This window comes from Nyctereutes procyonoides, unplaced genomic scaffold, assembly GCF_905146905.1.
Source record: "Nyctereutes procyonoides isolate TBG_1078 unplaced genomic scaffold, NYPRO_anot_genome, whole genome shotgun sequence".
NCBI lineage: Eukaryota > Metazoa > Chordata > Mammalia > Carnivora > Canidae > Nyctereutes > Nyctereutes procyonoides.
This window is the reverse complement of record NW_026575148.1, coordinates 11354574-11382015: the sequence shown is the minus strand read 5'-3', so window position 1 is coordinate 11382015 and position 27442 is coordinate 11354574. Positions and strand designations below refer to the sequence as shown.

General features: G+C 35.0%; 1 protein-coding gene across 1 annotated transcript in view; it reads left to right on the top strand.

The window, feature by feature from the left end:
• ST8SIA4 (ST8 alpha-N-acetyl-neuraminide alpha-2,8-sialyltransferase 4) overlaps positions 1–27442 on the top strand; it is a 94619-nt gene that overhangs the window by 13246 nt on the left and 53931 nt on the right. The window contains 1 exon segment of the mRNA XM_055312905.1: positions 4009–4266. Within this exon segment, the coding sequence (XP_055168880.1) occupies positions 4009–4266 (258 nt within the window).

Here is a 27442-nt window from a genome sequence, read left to right as displayed (position 1 = left end):
ATAAAAATTTAAAAAAAAGTAAATATTGCTGGCACGCCTGGGTGGCTCAGCAGTTGGGTGTCTGCCTTCGGCCCAGGGCGTGATCCTGGTGGGGCGATTGAGTCCCACATGGGGCTCCCTGCATGGAGCCTGTTTCTCCCTCTGCCTGTGTCTCTGCCTCTCTCTGTGTGTGTCTCATGAATAAATAAATAAAATCTTTTTTAAAAAAAGCAACTACTACTCTAACAGGATAAAAAATTGTTGAGCCTATAAAACAGTATTGAAAGAACACATATTGTAGAATTACCTGTGTTCAATAATCATGTCTTTTATCTCAAGAGCTAGACAACATGATACCGTTTGAAATTTTACTGAACTCTTTTTCTTAATATTTTATTTATTTGAGAGAGAAGAGCACAGTAGAGCAGGGGCAGGGGAAGAGGGAGAGGGAGAAGCAGGGAGCCCAACGCAGGGCTCCATTCCAGGACCCTGTGGTCATGACCTGAGCTGAAGCAGGTGCTTAATGGACTGAACCACAGAGGTGCCCCTGAAATTTCGCTAGCCTCTGTCCATTTTTTTTAATGTCAATTTTTCCTACGAGTCAACAAATTAAGGACGTTCTGTTATACTCAGGAATGTAAAAGACCTATGTCTGAAATATTTTGCTGCTAAGTTTCTATAACACAGCAGAGGTGCCGTTAGTGGAAAGTCCCTTGTGCTGTCACTTGACCAGCACGTTAAGAGTTAACATTTTTCGTGAATAAAGGGATTTTCGCTTTTAGATTTCCAAGTTAAAGAGTCTTCTTTCAAATCTGGATCTCTGGTTTATTCATTTCATCCTGGCAAACATTTCACTACTTGTGAGGTACATCTTCAGAGATCTACAACAACGCCTTTAACTGTGTTCAAAGGAAAATGACAATACCAGCTACTTTGGCATTTTGACCACATCCGTGCAGTTTTTATTTTAAAATCAGTCTTGTCATTTTCACAGGAAATGAGAATTTTTTTTTTGAAATACAGATGTCAGGCATCACTAAATTTTTCCCCAAACAAATGGTAGTTAATAAGTCTATACAAAAGGTTCTATGGATTGCTGTTCTTGGTACTAATTAACTTTTGTGAAGAATTATGTGTGCTCGACATAAGGAAAGACTTCTCAATTTTCTGCAATTCATACCTGATAATTGCTGATGTCACTGGCAATTGTCTTCATATATTATCTGTACTTTGTTAAGATGAACTGTTATGGTGCCTGATAGCATTTCTGTTAATTTTTAGATTTCATTTGTAGGGCATTTATATAGGTTTTCCTATATAAATTTCACTTATGACCCTGATATTCTGATTGAAGGAAAAAATTCAAAAACTATTTTCTTTTCCAGAGAGTTAATGGACATAACCTTTGTGTATCAAACCTGGCGAAACTTTTCAGTCAACTGATTTTCCTTCTTTTTTTTTTTAAAGATTTTATTTCTTTATTCATGAGAGACACATAGAGAGGCAGAGACAGAGGCAGAGGCAGAAGCAGGCTCCATGCGGGGAGCCCGATGCGGGACTCGATCCCAAGACCCCGGGATCATGCCCTGAGCCAAAGGCAGACGCTCAATTGCTGAACCACCCAGGCGTCCCAGGCTCATAATTTCTTTGACTATATAAATCCCTCAAAAAACTGACAGGCTCCTGGGCCGTTTCCTTGTAGTTAATTCTGATATAAAATAACTGCAGCCAAAGATTTCCTCTGAGCAGTTCTTCAGCCTCTGACTCTCCTCTATTCTAGCCTAACCCCCCTTTCCCTTAATTTCCCTTCTAAGTAATTTGAATCTATAAACTTACATGGGAAAGCAATGACTCTTCCTTTTGGGAGGGCTCTGACTTAGAATTGTATTTCTTGCTAATTCAGATATTAGAAACATTTTGGAGGTCCCAACTGCCAGACTTTCATACAGTTTCCATATAGGCCATTGCCAGAGGTATTCCTGTCCTTCTCAGCTTGCAATTCGACTATTTCATGCCTGGCGTTGCCTCTTTTAGTGCTTTGCAACTGACATAAAACAACATACAAACACTTTAAGAAAGATTTTATTTATTTATTCATGAGACACACAGAGAGAGAGGCAGAGACACAGGCAGAGGGAGAAGCAGGTTCAATGCAGGGAGCCTGACATGGGACTCGATCCCTGGTCTCTAGGATCACGCTCTGGGCTGAAGGTGGTGCTAAACCGCTGAGCCACCCGTGCTGCCCCCTACAAATACTTTTTAACTGCTCCAAGAGCAACAGGCTTATTAGATATAGGCTATGAGTCCCAAATTATTGCAGTTTCATCAGGTGCTTGGCTGTATCATGCCAAGGTTGCTAGCTTTCCAGCCAGCTGGATCTTTATTTTCACTTTTCATCATCTAACTTAGCATATACATACTTGTTTATACAGCATCCCACATCTGTTATTATGTATGAGATAGGCTAAGCTTCTATATAAAAAAATGATTAATACCTTAAAATACAGTGGATCAAAGTAGTTGGAAGTTTATTTCTCTCTTGTATAACCATGCACATGATCCACTCATATCACATGATCAAGCACAGCTGCACTTAAGTTTGTAAACTTGGAGATTTTCTAGCTGAGGATTCATGTGCCTGAGTAAAACTTAGAAGATTCAAATACTAAAAGGAAGATGGGAAGAAAGAACACTAAGGAATAATTAACTATCTCTGCTATACAGTGTGTCCTATCTATTTTTTCCTCTAACATACCCATTTTTCTTCCTGGATTCTTGAGCTTCAAAGGAAACTTTCATATGGTGTACTTTTAACTCTTCCTCAAAGAATTATAATATACACAGAATTTGGATGAGTGCATACAAATTCATTGGGAACTTCTATATTATCATTTTAATATAGTTAAGTAAGGTATAATTCCAATCCATTTTAAGTTATTTCTGTTTACCTTAACTAGATGAAATTAAACCAAACAAAATGACTATAGAGAACTAATTAGAGCTAAAGAATATCTAGTTATGCAAAGTCAAGCCATGGCATTTTCATATTATTTAATAAACTAATTTTTCTTATTTTTTTCTTCAAGTTTTTATTTAAATTCTAGTTAGTTAACATATAGTGTAATATTGGTTTCAGGAGTAGAATTTAGGGATTCATCACTTATATATAACACCCAGTGCTCATCCCAACAAGTGCTCTCCTTAATACCCATCACCCACTTAGCTCATTCCCCCCTGCACACCTCCCCTCCAGGAACTCTCAATTTGTTCTCTTCAGTTGAGTCTCTTTTGGGTTTGCTTCCCTCTTTTTTTCCCCCTTCCCCTACATTCATTTGTTTCGTTTATTAAATTCCACATATGAGTGAAATCGTATGGTATTTGTTCTTCACTGACTTTGCTTAGCATAATATACTCTAGCTCCATCCACATTGTTGCAAAAGGCAAGGTTCTATTCTTTTTGATGACTGAGTAATATTCCATTATATATATATATGTGTGTGTGTGTGTGTGTGTGTACATGTGTGTGTATATCACATTTTCTTTATTCATTCATCAGTTGATGGACTTTTGGGTTCTTCCCATGCTTTGACTACTGCTGACAGTGCTACTATAAACTTTGGGGTGTATGTACCCCTTCGAATCAGTATTTTTGTATCCTTTGGGTAAATACCTAGCAGTATAATTGCTGGGTTGTAGAGTAGTTCTATTTTTAACTTTTTAAGGAATCCTAATACTCTTTTCCACAGTGGCTGCATCAGGATAACCTAAATTGTCTGTATCTTCTTTCACTCTATAAATAGATGTGCATACTATACTTATTTACCAAATCATTGAGAAGCTATACGCAAGTGATTTTTTTAAGAACAAATTCAATGTCAATAGAATCTACTTAGTTGGTTGGTTTGATTACCACCTGACAATTTAAAATTAGTAATGTACCAATTTATATTTTGTCTTATATCCCTTTGTATGTGATATCTCCAGTTCTTAGATATATTCATTAATGGTAAACTTTGTATTTCAATACAGGAAGAACATTCTTCGTTTCCTAGATGCGGAAAGAGATGTCTCAGTGGTCAAGAGCAGTTTTAAGCCTGGTGATGTCATACACTATGTGCTAGACAGGCGCCGGACACTAAATATTTCTCAGGATCTTCACAGCCTCCTACCTGAAGTTTCACCAATGAAAAATCGCAGATTTAAGACCTGTGCAGTTGTTGGAAATTCTGGCATTCTACTCGATAGTGAATGTGGAAAGGAGATTGACAGTCACAATTTTGTAATAAGGTGAGCTTTCTTCTGTTCCTAAAGATTATAATTTCTTCAAAGATGTTTTACTGAGGTGTATAAAGCTGTTAGAAATACGTTAAGTCTAATATTAATGTTAGGGATTATTGAAAGCTCAAAAAATATTTATGATATGTTTTTCTGTGTAGTATCCAAATTTATGTTTATCCTGGGATATAAAATTAAAAATATTTTATTATTGAAAGATAAGATAATCTTAAAAACCTGAACTCTTATTGAATTGATTGGACTTAGGGGTGGGGAACAACTCTTTCAACATGTAGTTATACAAACAAAATTGTGTCCAAAGGAGGTAAAAATATTTAATAAGGGAATGACAATGAAAGTGGAGGTAATGAGTTCCAATCATTGAAGTTGGTGTGAAGTATGATTGTGAAGATCAACCAAGGCTTCTAGAATTCCTGAAGAGACTAAAAATCAGAGGTCAAGAAAAATAAAGAAGGAAAGATTTCACAGGGGAAGTGGAAATTGTTGCAATGTAAAGAAGGCAAGTTTCACCTTTGGTTAATACAGGATCTACATGTGACTGACTTCTCATTCTTACGTCCCTCTATAAGGGATGCAATAAGACCCACACCAGCCTTTTTATTTTTTTTCAAATGACAATTTTATTAGATTTAATATATGGGAAAATGACTTTTATTAATAGTTTTTATTTATATCATTAATTTAATATCAACTCATTCACTAATATAATTAATAGTTAATGTTTATATTAGTGAATGGATTAATTCATTTAATCCACTTAATTGATTATATTTATAATCCTTTTATATACAATAAATTATATTAATTTGTTCATGAAGATTATTAACATTTCTATGTAATGATGTAATAGATATAAGTAATTTTACCCTTTTAATGATAATTATTTAGCAGATTCTAAAAATATAACAAGTTTATAAAACAAGTTTTTAAAAAGTATATAAACAAGTTCACATTTGATATCTTGTACCAAATTGCCTTTGTTACTCTTCATATGCGGTATTTGTGTATGTTAGTATCATTTAGTTTTTAAGTTTCTCACATAATTAAACATACCTGTTTTTCATTGATGGTCAGCAGATGTTTGATGACTCATGTGTTTGATTGACTTTAGATTAACTAGAAGAAATACAGCAATAGAAATAGGATTGTGATGACATCATAGATACTAGTTTTTAATTTCCAATTCATGCATCTGAACATATTTTTGGACTTGTTTTAGTCTTCAGAAAAATTTGTTGAATGAGTGAAGTATGAATGTATGTGTAAAGATAGATAGGAAAGTATACTAGTTTGTCATGTTGACAACCTGAAGTCTTGAGGTTATGCTGGAATTCAGCCTGTGAAAGTGAAGATCTGGAAAGAACTTTTTTGAAATATAGTCTTAAAAATAAATATAATCAAATATATAAATGTTAATCGTACATAGGCAACAATTTTTTTCATAAAATAATTATAGCCATGAAAAATTATAGTAGAACACTATCAGGTGAATACATTTCATAATAATGAATATAGCCACTAACGTTTTACTTTATTATCTTACCTTTTCTCAATTGGATGCAAGGTCCGAGATTTATTGTACATCAGCTGAGCCTTTAAAAACCAGAACTCTTAAATTGATTGGACTTGGGGGTGAGGAACAACTTGTTCAACATGTATATATACAAACAAAATTGTGTCCAGAGGAGGTAAAAATATTTAATAAGGGAATGACAATGAAAGTGGAGGTAATGAGCTCCAATCATTGAAGTCCGTGTGAAGTATGGTTGTGAAGATCAACCAAGGCTTCTAGAATTCCCGGAGAGACTCAAAATCAGAGGTCAGGAAAAATAAAGAAGGAAAGATTTCACAGGGGAAGTGGAAATTGTTGCAATGTAAAGAAGGCAAGTTTCACCTTTGATTAATACAGATCTCCATGTGACTGTGACTCCTTGTTCTTACGTACCTCTAAGCTTCAGCCCTGGGATCTAGATAACGTTAGGTTCAGCTCCACTTCTGACTCTGAAATTAAGACTGTAGTCTTTAACATTTCTGTCAGTTCACATAATTATGACTCCTTTCTTTTAGTGAGAACAATTAACATCTAGTATTTTAGCAACTTTGAAGTCTATAATAAGTATTGCTCACCATAATCTAATGTTGTACATTATATCTCCAGAACTTTATTATCTACCTGTTGCAAGTAGCTCTCTGGTGTTTGAGCATTTGCAAATGGCAGGGTGTTTTGAGGAATAGAACTTCAAGAGGTTATTTATACTTTTCTAAGCTATGATTGTTTTAAAAACTTATTTAACAAGAACAAAATAATGACCAGCTCTTTAAGTTTGTAACTGTATTATGGAGTTACCAACGAGTACAAAAACCGAGGCTAATTATCTTAATGAAGGCATAAAAATCATTGTAATTATTTTTGCTTTCTTTTCCTCCTATTTTTTACTAGCTTCCAAAAATAGAAGTTGGAATATTATAAACTAAATTATATACTAGAGAAATGTTTCTGATCTTAGGTTAGGATAAAGTTTCTGATTTTATGAAGAAAAATTTAGCATGAGTCCAGGATTGGGTTTCTGATTTTACTAAGAAACCTTTAGCAAGAGTCCACTTATGACTAGAAGCAAATCATCTCTCCAGGAAAATAATCTTGGTTGTATTATGGCAATGTGGGAAGTTCGTTCCTTTGAGTCTCATGGATACAGTAATTTTCAATGACATGTCATTATACCAAACTTCAGTCCTTCCTAAAACTCTTGTCTTTCTCATAGAGTTTTGCCTCATCATCTATGTGCCAAATACCTTTCCCTTCCTCAAGAATGTTTGGCCTTTCATTATTGTACACGGGTCTCTTAATGCTAGAACGTAGTAAAGGCCTTTTTCTTTAAAATTCATGCAGAACGTCTTTCCTTGAAATAGTTTCCCATCCATATCAAACTGTTTGAAGTTGTTACAAATTTTAGTGACAGTCCTTAGAATCTTTCGGATTTCTCACCTTCCTAGAGATGTACTGCATGTGTATCTACATATCTAAAGATAGTTTATGTTATTTGTGTGCTTCTATGGCCTGTGTTCCCAGTTTGTTTGTTTGTTTCCCACTTCTCCTGTTAGTAAGTTTGTTAAGAGAGAGATAAATTATGCCTTGTCTGCTGGCAGAAGGTACTGATTAGTTCATGACCCCTCAAGGGTCAGGTTCCTCCAGATATTACATTCAACTTGACCTCTAACTTAATAAACCAAGCAGTATTTTTAGATAAAATCTTCATTTGACATTAATTACATTTTAAGCTTCATCTTTAGTTTTTTCAAAAGGACTTTATAGAAATAAAATACTATCAGTTTTGTTTAATGGCGTACATTATTACCGTACTGTTTAATGACACTACATTATTATATGCCAAGAAATATCTCTTGTTTCAAGCAGTCGTCCTATTGGATAAAGAGGGCATGGACTGTATATGTGGCATTATTGTCCTGTGAAGTATAATTTTGGAGAATGCTAATACTCTACAGAAATATTTAAAAATTAGCCTATGAAAAGTGCCCATCTCTTTGTTTGCACATATAATGGTAGCTATTCATAAATACACACACACACACACATTGTCATGCATTTCCTCTCCTAAAAGAGATACTCTTTTAGTGACAATTTGTATCATCAATTAATCAATTAAATTAAATGCTAGTTTCAGTGGGAATTACACTAAATAAAATCCCCGGTCAATGTGATGTTTAAAGTAAAAAAAAAAAAAAAAGAAAAAGAAGTTAAAGCCTAGTTTAATTCTCTAATGACTGACTAAATAGTGAATTGATTTGTACAATCTTTGTGTGTGTCTGTGTGTGTATTCTTAAATAACAAGGAAATGTACTTAAATAACAGATTCCGCATATAAGTGATATCATATGGTATTTGCGTTTCTCTGTCTGACTTATTTCATCTAGCATAATACACTCAAGCTCAATCCACGCTGTCACAAATGGCAGGAATATTGTATTAATATTATTCATTAGACCTACTTCTTCGGATATAGGCATTTGAATTCTCTGAATCTGCTACCTTGAAACCAGAGGAAACTATGACTTCCTTTTATGTGCTTCTGTATCCATAGAGTTGGCACAGGCCAGGATCTATATACAAAAGAATGTTCTATGGGATGTATAGTTTTATTTCCAATATTCTCTTTTCCTGCCTGACATAAGCTTTTCTCTTCAAATAAAATCCATATCTGTGGCATTTTTAAGTAAAGAGAAATACAGTTTTAGGCCTAATTAATCAAAAGACATCCCAAATACTCAGTTGGCCACTGTTATACTTCTAACATCATTTTTAATGATGTATGTAGACCAAAAAGGAAAAATATATGTGATTTTAAAATTGTGAAACATTCTACTCTACCAGTATTTATAGAACCAGGAAATTCAGAGGCCTCCACAAATAACTCTCTAAAATTCTTCTCCCATCCAGGTGCTGCATTAACTACAATTCTCCCATTGAAACACATTTGTTTGGTAATATTCTTATTGTCATTTAAAATGAAAATTCCTTAAAAGGGAAACGTTAAATTATTTTCTCAAAAGTACTAGTAACTTACTACATTAGTTTATTCATACAACAAACCTTTATGAGTGCCAACCATGGGCAAGTCATAGTGCAGCATAATTACAGAATGATTATCTTTACATTCCTTCTTGCAGGAGGCCTGTCTGTGTGGGGTCGGGAATAATCACTGAAACGAGAAGTCTCTAAAGACACATGGTAAATTTAAAATACTCGTCCGTGGCCAACTCTAATACTTCAAATTATGCAGAATGATACAAAATATATCAGAGAGTATAAGGTATGCTTCCTGTACTGAAAGAGACTGTTCAAACTCAGAATTGTACATGAAGTCTTTGAAATATTCCAGAAGTTCTCTAGATAAGTAACTAATTTTTAGATATCATAAAAAATACATTATAAGAAGATATCATAGAGCATTACAAGGTATTAGTGTAGAGCCATGAAGTGACAGCCTGACATACTCTAACCAGAAAATACCAAACAGCTACATACCTTATAGAATTAGCTAAGCCATCAATAGACTCAGTTCCTTGACAAAGTGAGGAACACAAGTTACTCTAAAGAGTATGGTGACTTCTACACAGTTGTATTGTAGGAAAGTTGGACCCGCTTTTAGACTTTGCTTACAATCTGTGGGATAGTCTGAATAGAACTTTCTGAGCCAAACTTAATTTCAATAGCTCTTTTTAATATCACAAGAGGGAGAATAATGATATCACTAGAATCTTCATCATTAAGTTAAAAAATGATAAGCATTAGATAAATTATCCTATTGATATTAATTCCTATATTTCATATTTGGGAAGCCTGACATATGCTAACTAAATACTGGAGAGAGAGAACCAATGCTACGTAGGAAAAGCATCACCCAGTAGAGCGTTCAAGTATCCAAGCAGAGTGCATTGTAGATGATATTGGATGAAGTGGTATGCCTTTCTGTGCTTTAGTTCTCTGATTTTTAGACAGATTATTGTATAAACTATTTCCTTTACCTAAACCATTAAAATTTACCTTACTCACAGAGCCCACAGAGTGATGGAATTGCCTCTACAAAATCTCTGACGTGTTTAGTTTAGTCATGTCCTCCACACATACATATCTAAAAGTATGCTGTAAAATTTCAAGAATTTAGAGTTTAGAAGACAGTATGTATCATTTATATATCATCATCATAGACAAAGGAAAATAGGTTTACAAAGCTACTTTTAGGCAATCTGTTTAAAAGTATCTTTTAAATCTTTTTTTAAACTTTGTGTAGTTGTAAAATTCTTATAACAGTGTATATCTTACATTAAAGTATACAACTATTTAGCAGTGAAAATTGTTTTGGATTTTGGAAAACAATATTTAAAGTGCTTTTAAATTTTCTTGAAGTTATTTTTCAAGTTTTTTAGGTAATTTACTCCCATATAAATTTACAACACAGTATGTTCTAACGTTTGTGCTGTCTATACTGAAAAATTTTATGAGCTTAGCAAGAGTGGTTTTCTAATGCCAGAAAAATTCAGGTATTTCTTAATATTGATACTGAGAGTTGGTGGAGAACCAACCCTCATTCCATCCTCCCTAGTCTCCTCATCGCGCCTTGGTGTCCGGAAGTGATTATGCGTTCTTTCCTTGTTCTGGGTTATCTGGGGATTGAGGAAAATGTTAGGCAACCCATCCCTGCTGGTTTTTCATAAAAGAGAGACTATGTCCAGTCTGATGAAAATAAATATGGTCCTGCTCTGCGCTACCTTTGACATTAGGTGTAAACCTCTGAGGGAGGAGTTAAGTTTCCACAGTTATTTTTTTGACCATCACATACTGCTCCTCACTGTGCTTAAACAAAGATCATCACGGGTATGACTTATGTGATTCCAGACTAGTTGGAACCTCAAATTTAATTTTGTTCTTTTATTCTTTTCTTTGTATCTTGTTTTATACTGTCCCCATCTTCCCTCCAGCCTAGATCAGTTTCTTCTGTTTGCTTGGTTTCTCCTTTCTTAATCATCATTTTTAGTTCCTGCCATGCTTGACCAACTCCCTCCTAATTTCCTCTTGGTTCATTTTTTTTTTTATAAAACTAGCATTGAGGGATCAATTAAAACTATCTATCTACATACCTATATTTATATATGTATTTGTGTAAGTACATCCTTGCTACTCAAATTGTAGTTCTGAACTGCCAATGTTGCATCACTTGGAAGCTTGTTAGAAATCCAGAATCTCGGGGCACCGGGTAGCTCAGTTGGTTAAGTATCTGCCTTTGGCTCAGGTCCTATGATGGAGCCCTACATTGGGGCGGGGGGGGGGGTTCCTGCTCAGCGGGGAGCCTGCTTTTCCCTCTCCCTGCCCCCCCCACTTGTGCTCTCTCTTGCTGTCTCTCTCAAATAAATAAAATCTTAAAAAAAAAAAAAAAAGAAAGAAAGAAAGAAATACAAAATCCCAGAACTGGTACCAGATCTGCTGAGTCAGAATGTGCATTTGACCACAGTGCTCAGGTGATTTTTAGTGCATTAAGGTTGGAGATATTTTGGACATCTCAGTATACGTGGACACTAAGCTCTAGGCAAGTTGAAACTCCCAATATATTTAATTTATTTAGCCTGTATCTTCAGGATCTAGCACCAGATTGATATGTTGAAATATATATTGTTTATTTATGGAATAAAATAATTAATGTAGGGCTTAAGAAAAATATGGTTTGTGTTCATGTATTATTGTCTGAGAGTTTATACAACACTGAATTGCAAAGTTAAAATGTAAGAGGAATCATATGTAAGTAAAGGTTGTTTAAACCATTACAATTAAAAAGAAAATACAGAAATATTAAAGAGTAGGATAGTGAAATGCCCTAAATACTGGGAGTCAAAAAGCTGGATTCCTGAGAAGCTTAATATTGGATAAATATCTAAACATCATTATTTCCACTGTCCAGTGATGATAATAATATAGACCTATTATTTTAAAATGTTTTTCTAAGTATCAGATGGGAAATATAGTAATGAAATGCATAAACTGTAAAGCTTAATGATGAATGATACTGAAGCACATTTTATTTATTTTAAATGTTGTAGGTGAGAATTAAGTTTGTCACTGCATTTCCGAATTGCCATTGACTTGAAGTATAAATTCTCATTGTCTGATATAAACAAGATATATTTTCCCCAAAGTTATCAAATATGTATACAGTTGACACCAAATAAGGAATATATGGAATGCAAAGACAGGAACACTTCTCAGATAGGAGTATGTGTAAAATCTGAGTATATAATATTAGAAGTAATTATAGTGAAGATATGTATTTCTTCAGGAAACTGAAGCAAGGAGATAAAAATGTTTTACTTTATAATGATCTAGCTTCTTAAAATAAGGGATAGCATGTTTCAAAAAAGAAAAAGTTGGAGGAATTGACTTCCCTTGACTGATAGAAAACATTTTTATAACTCAATCAATTCTTGATTCTCCCCTAGTTGATAATTTATGGCAGATTTTAAATCATCCTCTTGACCTTCAATGAATGCTAACTCTTATAGCAAAATAGACTCTGGGAAAGAAAAAAAAATATTTCTGCTTCTCTGAGTGTTGATGAAAATAGCCTTAATTCTTTCCATTCCACTCTCACAGAGAATATGTTTGTCATTAACACAATCGTGTTAACGACAGTTAAGTTTCTGGTAGTGAGCCAGGTCGAAGGCATTAGAAAGATATTTAAAAATTAATTTTTATTAAAATAGCCACTTTATATTTTAGGGACAGTTCCATTGTGTATGCAATATTTGCTCCACTTAATCTCTACTATATTTTTACTTGATATTTTATTCATATTTTGGATTTAGGAATTTTATAGCTAATATAAAACTTACTATCTTTGTGATGTCTATGGATTTTAATCATAAAATTTATGTTCTAGGCAGAAATAAAAATCCCAATTTTATCATAATTATTTATGATTTTTTTAAAAATTTAGCTTAAAACCAAATATGGACTTCATCATGGATTGTGATCTGAAGTGAAGCTATAACCTTTTTCTCAACCATATAATTCCTTGGATAAAAAGATTATCTAAAAGAGGTTATTTTTTTAATGGAAATGACTGATTAACAATTTCAAATTTTAGAACATTATCTTAAAATGCTTTTCCCATTTTCTAAAAATGCATTATTTTAAACAGATATAATTTTTCATCAATCTAGCAAAGGTTTTTAAAACTCTTAATATTAAGTGCAAAGTTGTGTTGACATTGGCACTCCTGTGAAATGCTTTCAAAAATGTAGATTGATACTATTCCAAAAATCTGGTAGATAATTTCTACCAAACCTTACAAATAGCATATTCCTTTACTCACTATTTTGGTTCTAGAAATCTAGTCAAACATGAACAATTGCTTGTGTATCAAGGCATTTTTTAATGCATTACAAAAAAAACCATAAGTAAATCATGGCATGGTTTGTCATTCAACCAGCAGAAAAGAGGAATCTAAGGCAAAGAAACCAGTAAGCATAAAGACAAATACTTTCTACATAGAGTTTAGGACCACTATACTATTAGATTCATAATAAAAAACAATGTGGAAGGATAAATGTCAAGGTATATTGGAATTACATGATGAAGGATCATTACACCGTGCTAAGGACTTACGTAGTATCCTGTAGTCCAAGTAAGTCCCTTAGAGTTTGTTGGTTTCTTTGTTCTCATTGAGGTTTTATTGTTCTTGCAACCAGAAGGGGAATATACTTAGAGATAGAGAAGCATAAGCACATTAAGAGATAAAAGGACTGTGATAATAAATTATTTTAAAAAGAGGAAGAACACTCAATGAGGGAGATACTAGAGGAGACAAAATGTGATGAAATCCGATTCATTGGACAGAGTAAGATGATAAACCATGCTTAGATGATATGATTCATATTAACATAAAATGTTGTGGAGATTATCATTTCCTGAGGTCACTTGAGCATTAGCAAATGGATAGTTGATCAGTTCTTCTGCAGATTTTCAAAATATGGCTTTAATTTGGGGTTTAAAGTATTTGTTCCTTTTCAAAAAACTCATCTGTAAATAGGCCCAAAATGTCTATTCCAAAATTAAATACAAACTTTTCAATACCTATTGCTTCAAGGGATAAATAGCATAGCTTTGATATTTCTTATCATTTATTCATTAACACCTTCATTCTTTTATCCATATGCTTATCAGGAATTGGAGATACAGAAATGAAGAGCAAGTCTCTAAATTTGAGATGATCATGGTCTAGTGAAGGAGATAAAGTAATGAATAATAATGTGCAAATTGCTTTATTAGAGTTATACAGAGAAGCAAGCACTGGTAATGAGGCAGAGGGAAGACATAAGCTGAATGGTCAAGGATGATTTCCTGAGAGAAGCAGCACTTCAGCTGACTGAGAAGGTAAATATAGAAAGGAGGGAAAAGAGAATGAGACCAAGTCTAAACTAGATCCACAATGCACAAAGGACTTGAGCATGGAAGAAAGGCTTTTCTCAGCCTGCAGGTGGTTTCAGCATGCTGGAACAGAAAATTGTATGGATCAACGGGAGCAGGTGAGGCTGGAGGAGGAAGCTGAGGGACAGGTAACACAGGGTCTGTGTTAAGGAGATTGGATTTTATTTTGCAGGACTCTGTAAAGCCACTCAGTAAAGGAAGGAGATGACCAAATTTAAATTTCAAGAAGATTTCTAGGTGATGGATAAATTAGAGAGAGATAATAGTGGCACGACTGAAAGCCTTCTAAAGGTGGAGATATAGTGAGGGGCAAAGCGAGATAGTGACACTGGGGATAGAGTGGACGGCAAACAAGAAAAATAATGATTTGCATTATATAATAGATGGAAAAGGCAAGTGATAATAAATAGGAATGTGCTGCATTTTAAAATGTGACTTTTTTTGATGACAGAAAATGAATGTTGAATAAACCAACCTGGTTCCCGTTGGTTCATCTGAGTTAGTTAGACAAACTGTAGTGTTTTTTTCATAGAACAAAGAGTATGCGTGACTTTCCTGAGTACACAGTAAGTTGGGGAAGGAAGCAACTGTAGACCTTTTTCCTTTCCTTTTCAAAGTTTAATATTTTATTTATTTTTAAAGGTTTTATTTATTTATTCATGAGAGACACAGAGAAAGGCAAGAGACACAGGCAGAGGGAGAGGCAGGCTCCCTGCAGGGAGCCCCATGTGGGACTCCATCCTGGAGCTCCAGGATCACACCCTGAGCTGAACGCAGATGCTCAACCTCTGAGCCACCCAGGCGTCCCTAATATTTTATTTTTAAATAACGATTGAACACACTTAATTTTTCAATTAGAAATAACAGTTTTTGCTGAACTAGATTGAGAAGTTTCTAATTCTATGTTTCTCTGAAACGTAAGAGTAATGAAAGATTGTCTTTATGAGAGTACATTGCAAATTTTGATGACCTAGCATGTAAAACAATTAGAATGCCGTTATAATGTCTGCTATTTCCATAAGGCGCCAGCCTTCAAAGCAGGCTAAAAACAACAACAACAACAACGACAACAACCAACAGCAAATAAAACCACACACACACAATAATAACTATCTGAGATGACCGGTATATTAATTATGGGAATTATTTCACTATATATATATATATACCCCAAATCATCACCTACACAATATTATGTGTGAACTATATCCTAATAAAATGGGAAAAATAATTAAAAATCAAGTAATGCAAAATAAAATACTGACTTTATAGTGTTGAGCAGTTTCTCCAGTTGTGATCTATGGATTATCTTGTGGGAAATTCCTTTCTTTTAATAACTACTTATTGAGGCACCCAAGTGGCTTAGTCAGTTAAGCATCCCACTCGATTTCGGCTCAGGGCATGATCTCAGGGTCCTGGGACCGAGCCCTGCACTGCTCAGGGCTGTTTGAGAGTCTCTCTCCCTTCTGCCCCTCTCCCCACTCTTTCCTGCTCGCTCTCTCTCTCTCTCTCAAGTAGATAACATTTTTTTTTTAGAAATCTACTTATTGTGTGCCAAAAGTATGCCAAAGTATTTTAGAGCCAGATAAGTGAGAGACTGAAGACCTTTTCTCTCAAGGGAATCAATATCTTAATCAAGTAAGATAAATCTTTAAATCAGGTAGGTCTGATTTCAAGTTCCAGCTTTTCCATTTAATGTATATATTCAGTCTTAAGGGGTTTATTTACTTCTCTGAGGCATGGTTTCTTCACATTTAATATGAAGAAAATAATCCATATCTTCTATTTTTTGTGGGAATAGAAATAAAATGAGATATGTGAAATTGACTAGTATGAGCCCAAGTAGAAATTATTTATTCAATAAATGTAAATCTTTCTTCCTTCCGGTGGTTTAGGATTAATGTATTTGTAGTATATTCATGGTGTGAAAATTATATTGGTGACCTAGATACACAGAAAATGTAAATATTTGCAGTTAAATGGTCATTGTTGCTAAGCAGTACATTTTCTCCCATGAAGTATAATTGAAATAATACTCATCTGAGAGTTCAGAAACCTGGATCCTCCTGCTGACATTGGCACTAAATATAGCTGTGTGACTTTGAACAAGTAGCGTAAATCACTTTGGGTTTCAGGTTCCAATATGCCAAATGAGGCAGTTGAACTAGATGGTCTCATAAATTTCTTCCTGGCTTTATAACTCTATGACTCTATTTTCTTATGATTCAATAGACACCTTTGGAATAAGTCCTGTCAACTTGCACTGTTGTTTCAATTTTTTCCCTTCTGGTTGCCATGTTTTGTGAATAAATTTTCTTCTCATCAGTCAAATGGTAGAAATAACATTTTCCACTTAATATTACACCCTGTAATCTGGCTTTTGTTTCCTTTGGTCCAGGAGAGTTGTCTTTTCTCCTGATGTATGCAAGCAAATGTTAAACCTCAAAATCAGGAGAAGAGTATCACTCCTGACCAAAGGAAAAACAAGACTAATTTTTAATGATTCATATGGATTTTTGTAAATGTGATGAGGCCAGGGCCTTGGGAAGTCATGGTACATAGAATATAAAGAAGAACCAGTAAATACACGTGTTATCAAAAGGGAGAGAAGTTGTTTTACATCAACATCATTTAGTATAGTTTTGGGGAAAGGACCCTGACATTTTTCTAAGAGATAAGACCTTCCACTTCCCATATCTACTTTACTGGCATCCACCAAAATTCTTAGAACCATAGAATGCAATCTTTTCGGTATATTGACTTATGCCATTACTGGAAATATATATTTTTAATATTAGCAGTCATTATGGTACCGAATGTTGACAGTGATTATTTTTTAGAAGGAGACTTAAAAATATTTTACATTTGAATTAACTTAACTTCTGTTTTTGGTAGTAATAGTGTGTGTGTGTGTGTGTCTGTGTATGCAACTCCCCAAGCAATAAACACAAATAATGTTTTTAAATTGGGAACAAAAGCAATTTTACTTTAAGAAAATAAAAAAAAATATGTTAAAAATCTGGAGTATAGATGGGAAAGGTGATATATTGGGAGTTTGAAGAGTTGGGCTTGTGTTCCAGCTATAATGCTATCTGAATTATTTTGAGCATGAAACATCTATATATATGTATTTGTTTAAAAAATAACACATAAAACCTCAACTTGTAGACTGTTGTAGTCTGTAGTTTTGAGTATTTTCTCACTAGTGACAAGCATAGTGTGTGTGTGTGTGTGTGTGTGTGTTTGAAAGAGAGAGAATATATGTTTTGTTATAATCACAACCATTTGAAACTTCGGTATTGTGAAATAAATTTTGGACTCATGTTTTGTATTATTTACTTCAGCTTCATTTTGGACCTATTTATTTATTTATTTATTTATTTATATTTATTTATTTACTTGAAGTATACTTGACATATAATGTTACATTAAAATTTCAGGTGTGCAACATAGTAATTCAACAAGTTTATATGTTAGGCTATGCTCACCATAAGTGTAGCTACCTTCTGCTGAATTTATAGTGTTTTAGATTCAAAGTTGGGTTCAAATCCCACCTTGAAGATGTATAAACTGAAATTTCTCCCCCCTCATTTGTAAAACCTGATTACAGATAACTCAATTTATATGAATGTTCTTTACAATTTGAATAACTTAGATATGTATAGGATGTGACAAAAGGTAGTAACTGATACAGCTCTTATTATGTTTAAGACTGAACAATATGGTCTTGAGTCAAGAGCATGGTGATCTTATAAAGAGTTGAGTGATTTTTCTACCATAACTCATAGCTTGTTCAGGAAAAGAAATTCAAAGTTAGAGTCCCATAATTATTTTTTTTAGTACTGGCATCATCTTTGGCATAAATGTATGGCTCTTAAATATTGTTACTTAAAAAAATAAAGACAGCAATTTGAAGTTAAAGAGTAAAAACAGTAGTTCCATTAATTTGTTGTTATATTATTTACACAAGTACTGTTTCATTCAACAAACAATTATCAAGCAGCCCCTGGATGTCAAATCCAAAGGGACTACAGTAGATATTAGGGAAATAAAGACACCTTATACGGTCTATTCTGTTTGGAGTTTGTAGTCTGATGGAGGAGATAGACATAAAAAGGAATAAGAAAATAGTACAGTAACAGTCATCATAGAGCTAGGGACAAAGCATTCCTGCCAGTGAGACAGAAGGAATTAATTATAAAAATGAATGAAATGAAGTTTTAAGGGACGTCTGGGTGGCTCAGAGGTTGAGGGTCTGCCTTTGGGTAAGGGGGTGATCTCCAGGTCAGGGAGGAGTCCCATATCGGGCTCCTTGCGTGGAGCCTGCTTCTCCCTCTGCCTGTGTCTCTGCCTCTCTGTGTGTGTCTCTCTTGAATAATATATGAACGAAACTAAGTTTTGAGACAGTTTTATTTGAAATAGGAACAATAATTCCCTTTCCAAGAATGTTGTATGTCCATGGATATTCTTGTCCTCATTCTTTATGCACATCGTCTTATCCAAGTATTGCGTGGATGTGTTTTTGTGCCTTTTAGTTTCAACAATCAAGATCATTGATAACAATCCTTACTTTTAAACTTGTATATGTGCGTGCCTTGCCCTTCATCTCCATTTTTTCAAATTCCCCCAGCACGATCTATATGTGACTTAAGAAAACTATTAATAGGGATCCCTGGGTGGTGCAGTGGTTTAGCTCCTACCTCTGGCCCAGGGAGCGATCCTGGAGACCCAGGATCGAATCCCACATCGGGCTCCCGGTGCATGGAGCCTGCTTCTCCCTCTGCCTGTGTCTCTGCCTCTCTCTCTCTCTCTCTCTCTTTCTCTCTCTCTCTCACTGTGACTATCATAAAAAAAATTAAAAAAAAAGAAAACTATTAATATTTGGAATATTTGTTTTAGTGCCTTTTATGTTTACTGCATTTCTGATCTATTTCTTGAGTCGCCTGGTGAGAATATTTCTAAGTCTTGGGCAATTTTAATGCACAATAGACTTTTAAGCTTGTCTCAATATTTTATGTGTTGCTCGATAAAAAGCAGAACACTGTTTGGTTGAGGGAGAACTGGGAGTTTCCTTTTTACAAACCACAAACCGAAACTTGTTGTACGTTAATAAAATACAGGGGAAGGACTCCTAAGAGTTAGAAGAATTCTGAACACTGTAGTTTCTTGTTTTGATTTATCAACCCTCTGTACTAACCCTGCTTAGGGGTAAATTCTGACTTACAGGTGTTTTAAAAAATCAGAGTGAAAAAATGTGTATTGGAACCTCCCCAGTCTTCCTGACTTGTGAATGACAATGGCTCTGATTACAGGAAACACCAGTCACCTATAATAGGTACATCAATGGAACAGATCACATTTCTTGTTTTAGGTTAAATAATTCCAACTTAAAAGGATGATTTTTTTTTTCAGTATTGGTCTATTTTAGTTAGCACAACTTCTGACAGTTCAGCATTTTAAATGTTTTTTTTTTAAGATTTTATTTATTTATTCATGAGAGATGGAGAGACAGACAGAGAGACAGAGAGACAGGGGCGGGGGGGGGGGCAGAGGGAGAAGCAGGCTCCATGCAGGGAGGCCGAGGAGGGACTCAATCCAGGGTCTCCAGGGTCAAACCCTGAGCCCAAGGCAGGCGCTAAACCGCAGAGCCACCCAGGGATCCCCAGTTCAGCATTTTAACAGTTACAGTTAAAACACAGTTTTCAGCTTAACACATATTTATTAGTACTGCACCTTTTGTTTCCGTAGCTCAACTCTCAAAACACACGCTATACCAACTTTCTACCAAGACATCTTTAACATGTTTAACACAACTAACACTCTAAAATGAAAACTGAAGTAATTGTACAGGTATCAGAAGATTTGGTGCAGAGCTCACAAACTGACAGCCCGAGGGCCCTGTCTAGATGGTAGCTTTGTCTCCTTTGGCATGGGTCATCACAAGCCCACAAGAGCCTGTCCCACTTAAATGGGGAAATATTCCAGCAAAATTGCCCATTTTTCCAGAGTTGCATTAACCTCTGATCCAACAGTGTGAGTGTTCAGGAGCTGGTTTAGGACATCAGCACTGTTCCTAAAAGAGTGAGAGACCAAATACCTGCACACAGGTTCTCAGTTCGCATACAAAAAAAAAAAAAAGAGTAACTCCCCTTTTTACTATGGCTAGCTCTACTAATTTCATTAAAGATATCAACCCTATTCAAACAACTCAATATGATAGCTTTTCACATGTGGTAGACTAAAGATATTAGTAAATATTTTTAGAACAATGCAGTGGAAGCAATTAATTCTGCCAAATAAATCATGTGAAACACTGCAAAACCTTTGAGTTTTAAGAACAAATATGACTTCTGAGTCATAGGCTAGAGTGACTTGGAGAGGGAGGTTATTTCAGGCACAGACATCGTCATAAATAAAGGGACATGGATAGTGAAAGGGAATAAAGGGGAAAGGAGAAAAAGGAGTGGGAAATATCAGAAAAGGAGACAGAACATGAAAGACTCCTAACTCTGGGAAACGAACTAGGGGGGATGGAAGGGGAGGTGGGCAGGGGGTGGGGGTGACTGGGTGACGGGGACTGAGGGGGGCACATGATGGGGTGAGCACTGGATGTTATTCTATATGTAGGCAAATTGAACACCAATAAAAAATAAATTTATAAAAAGAAAAAAAACAAAACTGAATCAATCAATCAAAGAATAAATAAATAAATAAATAAATAAATAAATAAATGGGACATAGACAGAAAAGACATAGATGACATGGAGTGGTCTGAAGCCACTCAGATCTGAGATAGCCAGTCAGTGGGTTTGTAGAAAGAAAATTCTGAAAAGCAAGGGTAGACAGAAGTTATGAAAACCCTGGACTGACATCATTAAAGACTTTTTGGTTAGGATAGTAATGTGATCAAATATGCGTTCTAACAAGATAACATCCTTGAAACAATAATAAAGTCGGTCTTTGTGTTAAAGAACTAGTTAGAGCAATGTTTTTCAATTTTGTTTTAATAAAGGTGCAGCGTAAGAAAGACAACTTACATCAAGATATACTCCTACTACTGCTTCCATTGCTATTGTTACATAAACCACACACACACACACACACAACTTCAATGAATTTTCATAAAATTATGTGCCAGAAACACTGTTGTTTTTCCATTATAATCCATTCTGTTCTTTCATATCCTTTAAAAATTGCTAATCAGCGACTCCAAATTTAATTCACTATCCATCCACCAGTGGGTCTAGCTAATAGTTTGAAAAATAATCAATTAACAAATTATTCCAGCAATAGTTCCAAGAAACATGGTCGTACCTAAGCCAGCTGAGAAAATACCAGTAGGAATAGAAAAGAGAGAATATATTCAGGAGAGATTTTCTAAGAGGAACTTTCTAAATTAGATATGGAGAATAAGAGAATTACAGAAATCAAGGCCTTTCAGCCAAGTCGAAATGTGACTTTCTACTAAAATAGAGTATAAGAAAGTTCCACTTTGAATAAATATGATCTGATGAATAGGAAGTTGCCTTGGCTTACTCTGTTATATCAGAAAATAAAATAATTCATTTTTATTCACTCATAATAGGACAATATTTCTCAATACTCGATTGGTACTAGAATGCCTAAATCCTTGGACATTATACCAACTGTCTTTCCAGGACCACGTGTCAAATAAATCAAATATACTAAGTTAGAAATTATTTTTCAATCTTCAGTTATACTTTGAAAAAAATGGAAAGAAAAAATATACTCATAATTTATAATGACAAATCAAAATATTTTTATTTGCTTAAACAAGAAAATTAAATGTCAAACCTATGTTGCTGTGACAAGTTTGACAGTGTAATCACTAAAAGTTTGAAAACTCAGATGTGCTTCCCAAGCCACCGTGATGACCACAACGTATATTTTTTAACACAGTGAATTGCAAAGAGAAAAGTTTGTTATTATTCTGCCTTGGTTTTCTGGCATGGGTGATTAAAATATCACCCCTAATATTTCATGAATCCTGTTTCCTTCTTTTTAATGGACAACATAATTTTTAAGGACATAAATTTCATGCTGAATCAGTTCTTTCCTCTATAAAACAGTAGTGACTGCTCAGCAACCACTGATCAATGGAGTGGTCTAGTTCCCTGATTATGACCAGGGTATCTGAGAATATTCTCTAGGAATTCTTGCTTGGTTTCCCACCCCCTTGTCTTAAATATCCCAATCATGATTTTTGTTTGTTTGTTTGTTTTTCCCCAAGACAATGAATGGGGAATTTCTCAACAACTGCCATCATTTTCTCTTTACATCCTCTTCAGAAAAATAAAAAATGGATTTTTTTTTTTAATTACGAAGGAAACATTTACAGGGGATGCTTAGTGTTCATTCTATATGCAATTTCAAGAAACCACATTTAGGGTGCCTCGGTGGCTCAGTCGGTTAAGTGTCTGCCTTCAGCTTGAGTCATGATCCTGGGGTCCTGGGACCAAGTCTCAGGAAGAGGCTGCTTATGCCTCTCCCTCTGTCTGCCGCTCCCCCTGTTTGTGTTCTCTTTCTCTCTCTCTGTCAAATAAATAAATAAATAAATAAATAAATAAATCATTTTAAAAATTTACAATAGTTCAAATAAATATTAGTATTGCTACTCTACACATATTCTGTATTTACTTTTGTGAAAAAGAAAATCACATGCAAATTCTTAATCGTGATAGTCTGACATTAATAAATCATATTTAAATTCCTTTAAAATCCATGTAAAATCCACAAGTTTGTAACAGTGCTCAAGGAGTTTATGAACTTTTATAAATATGTTGTAAAGCCCCAGATGGAGAACAGCCATCAAAACTCTCTTCTTCTGTATTTAGTGCACACAACCATGCATTGACTGGGACTGTGAGAATATTCATTTTTTTAAGATTTATTTATTTATTTATGAGAGAGAGAGAGAGAGAGAGAGAGAGAGAGAGAGAGAGAGGCAGAGACACAAGAGGAGGGAGAAGCAGGCTCCATGCCGGGAACCTGACGTGGGGCTCGATCCCAGGATTCCAGGATCACGCTGAAGGCGTGCGCTGAAGGGAGGCGCTAAACTACTGAGCCACCCAGGGATCCCCCTAGAATCTTCTCTTTTTTTAATTGAGAAAAATATTTTTTAAATCATTGCCCTTTCAATGTCTTACTTTTCCCTTTACTTCTTCTATTGTTTCTTTTATCCCTCCTATTTTTTATCCTTTCTTGAAAAATGGGTGACAAATTGTAGGTATTCATACCACTTGAAGTTAAGTAGGCTCCACAAAGAATGATAAAATTAAGTTTGAGATGGATTAAAAATGTCAGAGTGAAAAGCTGTGACTGTCACCACCTTTCTTGACTTCCCAGACACTTGTCTACTCATATGCTAGCATTAATCGTGAGAGTCTAGGTAGAGGCCTTATTGAATCAAAATGTTGTCCAGAACTAAAGTCTTAGAAGAAGCCTGCACATTTAGGCCTTGTTTTTTAGTCCAGTGCTTTATAGAAGAGGAGATATTTGTATTTTTAAATATTTTTTATTGTTTTTAAAAGATTTTATTTATTTATTCATAAGAAACTCAGAGAGGCAGAGACACAGGCAGAGGGAGAAGCAGGCTCCTCAAGGCAGCACAATATGGGACTCGATCCCGGGACCCCAGGATCATGCCCTGAGCCAAAGGCAGACACAACCACTGAGCCACCCATGTGCCCCATAGTTGTATTCCTTTTTAAAGAGTTTATTTATTTGAGAGAGAGAGAGAGAGAGAGAGAACATGAGTGGAGGGTGGAGGGGCAGAGGGAGAAGCAGGGAGCCCTGCTCAGCAGGGAGTGCAACTAGAGACTCTATCCCAGGACCCTGAGATTATGACCTGAGCCAAAGGCAGCCTTTTAACCAACTGAGCCACCCAGGTGCCCGAGATATTTGTATTTTATACTTCATTTAGATTTGTTGAAGTTATTTCAGTACTCTCTCTATTACTTTGAGATCATTTCAGTATCCTCTCATTATTTTAAGAAAGATCCAGATTTGTCCTTTCAGCAGTATCGCTTGTTCATGTGTAGTTTTTCAGAATGAGAACACTTTTTATGAGAAATAAAGCTCCAGAAGAGAAAGGAAACAAACACCTAAACAGTTCAGTGTATTTATTTCAAAATTAAACTCAACGTGTAGACTTTACTTCTCATTCTCACCTGGGACAATTTCCTTAATTTAGAGAAAGCAATGTAGTCCACCAATTTTACTATAGGTTCTCAATTGGAACATTAGTCCTGTGCTTTTTTGTGCTTTTTTTCTGTGATTTCCCTACCGTCTGCCTCCTGCCTTCTTTCCTTCCTTCCTTCACTTCTTTCCTCCTCCCTCCTTTCCTTCCTTGGTCTCTGTACATTTACTTCGAATTGCCTAATCTTTCTTCCATACTCTGCTGGTAAGAAATCTCAGAATTAACCTTTTTTCTCCCCTTCATATTCTTTTCCACTTTTACTCCTTTGGTGGTTTTTCAGAGAAGCACAGCTATTTATATATCCTGGCTGCCAAGGAGTAACCTCTGCTCTCTGGGGCTGCCACTTTCTCCCATCCAAGCCCCCACCTTTGGTGAAGAGTGATTACAGGGGAGTAATGAAGGATGTAACTTCCTCACTTCCTTTACCCAACCAGACATGTGAATCACTAAAGTCATTGAATGATGGACACAGCTGTATCACATTTAAATGCTACTGAACTTGTGACCAAGGTATCTACCTAAATTTGTCTAGTTCTTCCTTTTCCTTCACAGGAATTAATTGATGCAAAAAAAAAAGGAATTAATTGATGCATAATGTTTGAGAGCTTAAAACCTGCCTTTACTCCTTACCAGCTTTGTAAATGTATACAGCTTACCATAACTCACTCGGTTCATCAATGGAGAAACATAATGATAGTGCCTGTCTCGTGGGATTGTCATGACAATTGCCTATGATATTACATGCAAAACAAATAGAACAATCTCTGGCACATAATGAGTACTCAATAAAACCTAGCTATTATTGTTCCTATTGTCATAATAAAAGATCTTCACTACCTTATATTCAAATTGTGTCAAAGTCCTAATTTTAGAATTTTATTCCAGTTTTTCCTGTATTCATGTGTCATGTTCTCTTTCTTAAGTACACTTGGCTATCTCTATGAACTTCTATATTTTTCATATTGCCTATGAAGTTAGACTTGTTTTGTCTAATATTCAAGATCAACTAATGAATCAACCATTAAATCCCAATTAGTTTTTGTTTTTTTTTTGGCAGGAGGATGGCTAAGATTCCAGACAAAATGGTTTGTTAAATATGCTGTAAATAAATCCTTTCTGCCCCCACACTGTTGCTCAGTAAGTTTTTTCTACTTGACATGCTCTTTAATTTGTCTGCACACATCCCTTTTGTCTCTCACAAGAGGTTGCAAAGGTAAGGGCATATAAAAAAATGATTACCATTTATTTATTTGTTATTTATTTGTTATTCTTTATTACAAACTCTAAATAAGCAATTCTGAGAGGAAATTCGGATATTGTGTTTCGTTTAATTTTCTCAATAGCATTTCAATCAGTGTTAATAGCCTCCTTTATAGAAAAAGTTGGATCTCAGAGAATTTAAGTAACTTGCCTGAAGTCTACAGGTTAGGATGTGAACACCAATGCCCATGTAGCTACCACTTAAAAGATGGCAGAAGGCAGAAACTTAGCTGAATACCTTTTATGCTTAAACTTTAAAATAAAACTGGGTGTATATTGATGCATATGATTATAATATAATCATATTTATTTGATTTAGGCACAACATATCCATTCTTTAGTTTACTTTCCCCATCCCTCTCCTCAAAACACTGTTATTGAATAATATCTGTGCAGTTGTAGCCACTTCGCCCAATGACTCCATTTTGGTTTTGGCAGAAGTGTGGGAATGACATAGCCTAATATAATTCTCAGTATTCATCTTTGTCTTTTAGAATGAGTTTGAATTTTTTTTTTCTGTGATTTCCCTAGAAATAATATGGCACTGTTCTTCCCACCCTTGCCAGGAATGTAAACAAATCTGGGTTTGTGAAAACATTTCCTCTTCTGTTTTGTCACTTAGTTATTTTCATGACCTAAGTGTCATTTCTTTTTATTTCTGTTAAGTTGAAGCTTTATTAATTGTCATCTGATCTGCAGCAAAAACTGTGATATGTGTATGCATGTTTGGGTATTTCTGTGTCCATCTACCACACCGCAGTGCAGATCTTTAACTTAATAAATATTTCATCTGTATTTCCTACACTTTGTTTGCTACATAATGGATGCCACATATAAATTAACTGTTAATCCTATGCTTCATATTTCAAAAAGTCGTATCAATTTGATATTTAATCCTTGTATTAGCATTTTGAACATCCTCTCATTCAAGAGATATGAGGTGTAAGTAGTATTTTTACGCCTTAGACACTTAAAACCGTTTGTTTAATAACTACTCAGGATTTGGGGAACATGATGGCAGAGTGGACTTGTATGGTATGCTTAAGTCCTGGGAATCTACACTCCCTGGAAGGGAAGTGTAGGGGTGAAGGAACTAAGGAAATATTGATATTTCCTCTGGTTCTGAAAGAAATCCCATGTGTAAATAGTGTCAATTAAAAGTTCTGTCCTAAAGTCATTCTAAAACAGCTGTGCTTTTCTTTTATATGAACTATGGCCTTGGAAATGTTTCTTAATCACTTTGACCTTGGTTTCTCATCTTCAAAGTGGAGATAACATGACTCCTTACCTCAAAGTATTGCAAAAATTATTGGTTTCAGGTCTATTTAGGGCCTACTACCCTCACTTGAGAAAGTCAGAAAGACTTATAAGGCACATGTTTTAGCTTCCTCTAGCCATTTGGAGAGGTTAACCACAAAACCTGAAAAAAAAAAAAAAAGAAAAAGAAAAAAACAGGTACCAGAGATTCTTTCTTCTCTTGGCTCTTCAAGCTCAAAAATAGGAAGGGAGCAAATAGGAACCATAAGCTTCCCTGGAGGAAGAAAAGAAAAGAGGCTATCTCCCATTTCTTGGTCCATTGACAAATGTGGTTCTCTTGGTAATGATGGTTTGAGTTGAGAGATTTCAGTGTTGATACAGATACGGTGTTGATACAAACAATGGGGTTGGCCAAAAGAGAAAAGGATGTTAAT